This window comes from Eubalaena glacialis, chromosome 3 (assembly GCF_028564815.1).
Source record: "Eubalaena glacialis isolate mEubGla1 chromosome 3, mEubGla1.1.hap2.+ XY, whole genome shotgun sequence".
Classification (NCBI taxonomy): domain Eukaryota; kingdom Metazoa; phylum Chordata; class Mammalia; order Artiodactyla; family Balaenidae; genus Eubalaena; species Eubalaena glacialis.
Window position 1 is genome coordinate 98,929,783 of NC_083718.1, and position 7,952 is coordinate 98,937,734.

The 7,952-nt window shown below is 42.1% G+C and overlaps 1 protein-coding gene across 1 annotated transcript; it reads right to left on the bottom strand.

Moving 5' to 3' along the window:
- Nucleotides 1-2,724: 2,724 nt before the first annotated feature.
- On the bottom strand, nucleotides 2,725-5,629 carry TMEM167B (transmembrane protein 167B). The gene is made up of 3 exons (XM_061186228.1): nucleotides 5,505-5,629; nucleotides 3,448-3,579; nucleotides 2,725-2,890 (listed from the first exon to the last, which is right to left on the bottom strand). The coding sequence occupies exons 1-3, from the start codon at nucleotides 5,512-5,514 to the stop codon at nucleotides 2,808-2,810; spliced, it is 225 nt and encodes a 74-aa protein (XP_061042211.1). The 5' UTR covers nucleotides 5,515-5,629; the 3' UTR covers nucleotides 2,725-2,807.
- Between the last annotated feature and the right edge of the window lie 2,323 nt (nucleotides 5,630-7,952).

Below are 7,952 nucleotides of genomic sequence, written 5' to 3' on the forward strand. Positions count from 1 at the left end.
GTAACCCGATAACCTCATTTCACTGAAGAAGTTTGTGGCTTGTAATGGCAGTTGATACTTTTAATAGCAGTAGTAGGTAAAATTATTGGGGAATGTTATCTACATTAATACACCTCAAAATGTATTTATATATATGCTGAGATATATATATATATATATATATATATATATATATAATTAGTTCCCTCAAAGGAGAAAGCTATACCCTCATAGATTCTGAACTATATCATACATTCAGTGACCATCACAAGGGGTTAACAGGATTGATGATATTCACTAATGTAAACTAAAAAGGTATACTATGGGCAGAACCCAGGGGAGTATTGAACAAAGTTCAATAATTCAGCATGCATGTGACAAAATGGACAAAAACAGTAGGGAAAGAAACTTTATTTTCAAGGATTTGTGCAGACAATGGTGAATAAAAAGTCTTATTTCAACTATAAAAAGCTGACTTCATTCCGCCCTGGCATACAGGGTTTATGGTGATACCAGTTTGAATCTGAGGCAATACTGCTATCCCCCTTCTTCCACCCCTAAAAGACTCCCTTAGAGGAACAACTTCCTACAATTTTCAGTCAAAAATATATGACACATCAACCAAAGTAATGAATTAAACAAGTTTCTGCTTATCTAAAGTCAAGAAATGAAATAAGCTGTGTATTTGTTTCTTGCTGTAAATTACCTTCACTCTGTGTACTTTTTGGTACACTCTGGTATGAAAACATCTCAAAATATAACAGTTCAAGAGTTTAGGTCAAGATGACCCACCCAGGAGGCTGTAAAAATTGATCTGAACTGTGAAATGGGACTAGTTTAAAATATGAAGAAGCTCTAAACACCAAGCTTAGAGATATTAGCCCTATTAGGAAACAAAAGTCATTAAAGCTACAAAATAACAAGTGCAAAACATGCTGAACCTGTATTTCCAGAGAGTGACATTCCCGTTGGCCAACAGGTTCCAAACTCACACCCACAAGGTGTAACTCTTCTTTCTGTTCCACTAGCTTCCCTTTCTCTTGTGTGAAAGATCCTCAGAAATGACAATGAAAAATATATGAATCATTGAAATTTACCCTGTGGACCAATTCCTGAAGAGATAACAGCCATAACTCTGAGATGATTAGACATGCAGTGTTTACTTGATGACTTTCTATACTTCTAGGAACCGTCAAAGCACTAAACTGCATGTTTCAGAACCTAAACTTCCTAGCAGCTTTTGTTCTTTTGGAATAAGACAAAAGACAATTTACTGCCACACTGGGGTCAACCACAGCCAACTTGTCCACAGTCAAGTTTTACTTTAGTGAACAATTCCACTGGTAGACCTATGTCTCTGCTTGCTCTTTACAATAATTTAATTTTAGACCAACTTTTTTTTTTTTTAATAGAGAAGTTCTAGGCTTCATAAATGCAACAGTTGATCCTTTTGCAGATAAAAGGAGGAGGGAATGGAGAAGTCTTCCCTTCAAATGTAGAGTCATCGAAAATGATTTGCTCAGGAGTTCCCATACTCCATGGAAAAGCCCATCAATCTCAATTGCAAACCTCTGCTTTCCTTTACTTTAGAAAACACTCTCATTTTATTCATGGATTCTCTGAACTGTCCAAACATGCCTATGAATGCCATCAACTTCTCTCATTCAAATTTCCCATGTTCTTATAATTTCCAAGAGACAGCTAAAGAATACTACAATATGAAGAAAATTAAAAGTGGGCCAAGAAACACAAGTAATCGACTGAAAATTGCCATAATAACCCAGAGTTAAACAAAGAATAAGTTTGTATCTTGGTTAACATGACAGAACTTCCATCTAACATCACAATAAATTCTAGATGACTTTACTAGTATATGAATTAATATACTAGATTTATTTATTTCTTCTACCCCAACTGCAAATTATTTCTTCAGTAGTTTCTCTTTCCCCTAGTGGTGGCATTTAAAACTGAGTAACAGTATTTAGCACTCAGTAATTTAGAAAATATTTAAAAAGCTTTAGGAAAATAGCAACAGTTTCAATATACCATTTGAGGGGGTGAAGTTTCCTTTTGGGAATACTGGTGAATAGAACATTGTTTCTTGTCTAAGTTACTCCTTTCTGGTCTCATCACAGACAATTTCCAAATCTTATGTAGGCCCAGATTCTCTTGGCAAAACTCTCTGGCTACCAGCACACAGCACAGCTATTTTGTTGGTTCTCTTTTTGCAATGAGGATCATGCCTCTCTCTTATGTGCCCAGACGGGTATATGAAAGATAAATTTCCAAAGCCAAAAAATTCCTTGGCATTGTTTAACTCCTATTTCTCACCCAGCCTCCCCACCCCAGCCTCCCAGCCCCCTGCAATTTGCCAAATCCAAATCAAACACTAAAAAAAAAAGTCAAGTTTTGAAAATTATCTCTCCTTCCAAGAAGTTTGAATACAGCTTATATCCTCCCCTAATGAGCCTCAGTGTGAAAAGTTCCTGATGAGGGGCTGAAGAAGAAAATAGGTGACAGATTTTTAGGCAGGAGGTATGTAATCGTATCACTGAGGGGTGTAATTTATCTGGACATTATATGCTCTCTGCTGAGGACTGATTTACACACAGGTCAAAGGAAGCTGGCTTTCTGTAGTCCCCTGAAGCATAAATAATGTTTGTAACCACGAGGAGTTTTCCCCACATAACGTAGGGGCAGATGCTGTGGTGTCATCCTGGGGACTTTGATGATTTTAGCTGAACTCTCCTACGCTGGGCCCAGGTTCCTGACAGGTTCTTCACCTTCGTCCCCTTGGTTGGCAGTTGATGAAATGGATGCTTTGGAATTCATTTTATAAACAGGACGTAGAAGGCCATTACAACGCAGGCGATTGCTACAGCAGCATGCAGCCTAGTTCCAATCACAGCAGCTAGCAGGAAAAAATAAAACGAGAAAAGAAATCAAACCCTGCCCTTCATATAAGTGCTCACTTTCGAGATTTGAAATCTCTAATCACAGATGAAGAGACCTATCAAGGGTCTCAAAAATCCACCCAGGAATGTATTTAAATACTACCCTTAAGCCCTAGGTTCTAGATGAATATACTGTTAGTTTATATTTTGCCTTATTTTGAAAAAAGATCTAGGTAAGTAGGATTCCAGATGAAGATGCCCAAAATAAAAAGTAAAAAAGCATCTGAGTTAATAAAATCAATACTTAAAAGAGACTCCAATATATTCTTTCCAGAAATTCAGAAAAAAACTTTTCACTGGGAAAATATTCCTTCCAACAACTCTAGTCCAGTCTGAAATTGTTTTAATTTATATAGTTTTACTCCATGGAGAATACTAAAATTACCTTGGAGCTAAAATAAACAATTATGTAAAAGTTGAACCACATAAAATCCCAGCCTATCCCACCCCCACCTTGCAGCACCTCACTGTCCAGAGATGGCAATCTCCTCTCCCTGAACAGATATGATCTTACCTTTGTAAAACACACCCCAAACTCCCTTCTTCTCTGAGAGCAGCCAGCTTTTGAGACGAGGTACTTTCTTGAAGTAGGCACAGGTGCAAACAAAGAGCAAACCAAACACCAGAATCCCATCCAAGGAGTACACTGTTACAGAAAGAGAAGAAAACCTTTGGTGCTAATCCAGCTTGGGACAGGTGATCCCCCTGGAGAACAGAGTGTGATATAATATCAAGATGATAACCTCAACTGCAGTGCCAGCCCTGACAAGAGGGAGCCAAGGTCCTGGGACTAACAAGGTTACCTTTCTCTTTCCCCAAATCACTTGTAGACAACCCCCTTACAAAGATTTCACTGCCCCCTTCCCTCTCCTTTCAAGAAGTATAAATTCTGAGAAGAGTGCATCACTTTATGTGGAATCAGCCTACCAGGAATGGCCAGTGTTGGCATTAGGTTGAGAGAGGCATAAGAATCCTTCGAGCCTGAGCTGAGAGAATGAAACATGTTCTTCCTATAAATCACTCATGTGATAAAGGAGAGGTAGATATTTGGCCAAGTCTCTCAGATCTGCATCTGTTGGTGAAGAATATGTTAAGGCAAAAGTAAAGCTTAATGGAAATTGCAAGAGTTAGAATCCATATGACTACAATTTTCCTATGCTTATCTTACACTTCACGCATGATACTCTACTTACAAACCAAATTTCTGCCTGAGTAAACAGATTCTTGAAAACAAACAAGCAAAAAAAGATCTGAGGCTTCGACAAGGTGGAACAATTGTGGGGAAAAAGCTTTGAACAATTAGTTCTATTTCTTACATTTGTAAACCAAGCTATGTCTTGTAAGCACAAAGAATCACCTAAGTAGAAAAAAAAAATCAAACCACAAAAGGGGAAAGGGTGACTAAAACTTATTTATTAATTACTATGTGTCCAACTGCTCTCTTATTTCTCAGTTCAGATGATTTCTTCCTCCAGGTGATGTCCGTTCTTGTACTGTGCCTACTAACCTCAGACCTCTGACTGCCCAGGAAGCTCCAAAAGGATATTTTAACACAACTGGCGTCTGCCAGTTCTGGGCCACTCCATCTCCCTCTCTGCCTCCAGTAAAACTATCTTACAACTAGATGTCACACAGGAAAGGGTCCAGTAAATTAATACACCAAGTTTTATGATGAACAATATGTGCTAGTCTTTTCTCCCGTAAGTTTTTGCAAAGCCAAAAGTCACAAGGAGGTGAAATTTGAAACTTTAGTACCAGGCTTATGGAGAAGGTACTTTTGAGAAATGCTTTCCCATGCCCTTCAAATCATACTGCCTAAGAGATCTTGACATCTTTTTTCCTGTAAGATCGACTCTAAAGACCACAAAGTCATCGTTTCCTGCGCTTCTCTGGAATTCAGAAATCATGTCTATAAAGTGTTTGAAGAGACCTGGAAAATTAGGTCAGATAAACAGGGTGGCAACTGCCACATCATCTTTAGAAGAGGCAGTGTCTAAATCCAACCGCTGCAACACTAGCCACGGTCTCCAGATGGGATCGCCCAGGCAGGACTTTAGAATCAAATACGAGAAAGCTTCCCGACATTTTAACAAAACAAAGAGAACTTTTTTTTTTAGGATCTACATTCACCCCCGCCCCCCAAAAAGTACGGGGCTTAAAATCCTGTGTGATTTATCGGTCATCCCAACGAGCCTACTATCCAAAAGTCTGAGAACACAGAGGGCTGTGAAGAGGATCCTCTTTTTCCTGGTGCTAAAGCAATAGTTCAACCGGGACTGGCCTCGCGAAGTGGCTTGTAAGGGTCAGAACGAACTTCTAGGAAGGGAGAAGGGCACAGTGTGGGAACCAAGGACTACGGGTGTGGGCACAAGAGGCACTGGGGGTTCTAGATGGGCGCGGAACGGGGGAACCCCCGGAGGAGTATAGGGGACAGGAGTTGGGGCATCGAAAGGCCAAAGGGGAACTGGGCTGGGAGGGGGCGGGGAGAACGGCCACGTCAGTCCCGGCTCCGCCCGCCAGGTTTCCACTCGTACTGCACTCCCATCCTCGGCTCTGGGCATTAGTTCTCACCGTTCGTCATGGCGGCTGGGCCCGGGCCTAGAGTTGGGGTCCGGGGGTCAGCGGTGATAGCGGCGAAGGCGGGGGAACCCAGCTCCCGCTTGACACTTCCCGATCCGGGCCGCGGCGACGGGCAGGCGCCGTAGTACGCAGGTGCAAGGGCAGAGAGGCGAGCGCCGAACGCAATCAGGCGTGGCTAGCAGATTGCCGAGCTAGGGACCTGCGTAGGTGGAGCTCGCGTGAGTAGGTGTGTGTAAGAAGAAAGCTAAGAAAAGTATCCGAGAGGCTTCCTACGTGGCCATGGTAACCAATCTCTTCTGGGTGCCCCTGCAGAGTTAGTGTTGGGGCGTAACCTGACCTGCTCGAGTTGTTGTGTTTGAAAAGGTAAAGGCTTGCAGTTTTTTTTGTTTTTTGGGGTTTTTAAAAAAATAAATTTATTTTATTTATTTATGGCTAGTTGGGTCTTCGTTGCTGTGCACAGGCTTTCTCTAGTTGTGGTGAATGGGGGCTACTCTTCGCTGCAGTGCGTGGGCTTCTCATTGCGGTGGCTTCTCTTGCTGTGGAGCATAGGCTCTAGGCACACGGGATTCAGTAGTTGTGGCACACAGGCTCAGTAGTTGTGGAGCACGGGCTTAGTTGCTCCGTGGCATGTGGGATCTTCCCGGACCAGGGCTCGAACCCATGTCCCCTGCATTGGCAGGCGGATTCTTAACCACTGCGCCACCAGGGAAGTCCAAGGCTTGCAGTTTTGCACTTTGTTTTCCGCTATGGCGGCTGCTCTATTTGTGTGTGTGCGTTTGGTGTGTCTGTAAGGAGCAGCCCACCTGCAACAGAGGCCTCCGTCTCAAGCTTCCACGTAAGAGAACCCGGACAATAGGGGTCTAGAGGCCGTCCCTGCGGCCTCCGGAACTGCAGCGGATCTTTGTTACTCCTTATGTAAATCTGGATAGTGAGGCTGTGTCTGAACTTTCAAATGAAATTAGGAACATTGTAACAAAAACAAGTCGCGAATTTCATATGCTAAAGCTACACGTTGTCGGGAAACGCTTAGGTAATTGCCTACTTGTATGAATTTTTCTTTAAACTATCAGGATAGTCTCGATTGTCTTCTGTATTTACTTAAGGTGGGGTCACCTTGGCCACTTTAACCAGGGAACGGCGATATCGGGACAGACCTTCTCACAACACTTTCACAATTTGACGATACCTTCAGTTTAATGGTGGCGCAGGATGGAGGGGACAAAGCCGCAGATCCCATTTTGTACACTGAAATTCTTAATTGCACACAGCTTGACCTGCTTTATTAGAGTCCGGGCGAAAGTGCAACTGAATCGTCCGAGGCTGAAACTGTAAAGTTACTAGTCCGCAGTTGTTGTCAGGTCCTAAAGGGACCCTCTGCCCCTCTTGCTATAGTGCCATCTGCTGGCTGCGGCCTGCTTGGTTACGCAGAAGAAAAGCTACCAAAGCCTCCTAGGAGCTGGAGTAGAAAGGCAGGCCAAAAAAAAGTCTGATGCAGGACAGACTCCTTGTGAAAATGTGCTTAAATGCAGAAACAAACAAAAAACAGGGAAGACATACAGGACAAAATAAGACAAAGCAAATAAATGTGTGCAAATACATACACAAATCCCCCTGCCCAAAAGAACTGCTAAGGACTACTCAAAAACAAAACAAGACATTTAAAAAAATCCCTAATTGTCTTGGCCTTTGAACTTTTCATCAATAGTTATCTAAAACAGTATCAGCACTAGTATCATCACTGGCAACTGTTAGTTCCCTGCACCAAAGCTGGATAAAAGCCCCAAGCTACTCTAACCAGGTCCTAAACAAATTAATGTTCCCTAATTTAGACTGAATCATGTAGCTCATCTTCATCTAAAAAAATTCTCCTTTCTTACATACTATGGAACTGTGCTATCCTCCCTGACCCGCACTTCGTTGTTCTCTTTACCCAGGTTCTTTTTCCACGTAAACATAGACGTTCCTAAGATACCCTCACCCTCTTTTTCTCATTATTAACCCTTACTTGGTGACCTATTATGTTCCACGGCTTCAACTACCACCTCTACGAAGAGTTTTGTTTTGGTTTTGTTTTTGGCGAAGTGGCGGAGCCCTCCGCAGTGAAAGGGCGGAGTCCTAACCACTGGACCGCCAGGGAATTCCCCGTGCAGAGGTCTTAAGTTGATGTCCTACCCAAGCTCCAGTCCTACATTTCTAGCAGATGTTCTTCTGACATCTGAAATGTTTAAAGCCAAACTCACCCCCTTCTGATTTCCCTGTTTCTATGGTTAATATTCCTTTTCCCCTAATCACTGAATTTAGAATTTGTGAATTATCTTCGAATCGATTAACTCCTTTTTTTCCAAAATGTTGTTCCAATTGCCCCCTTTTCGTTTCTACATCCATCACTTTAGTGATTTTACCATTTCAGTCTTCAAGCATCAATTAAATCCTCACAAC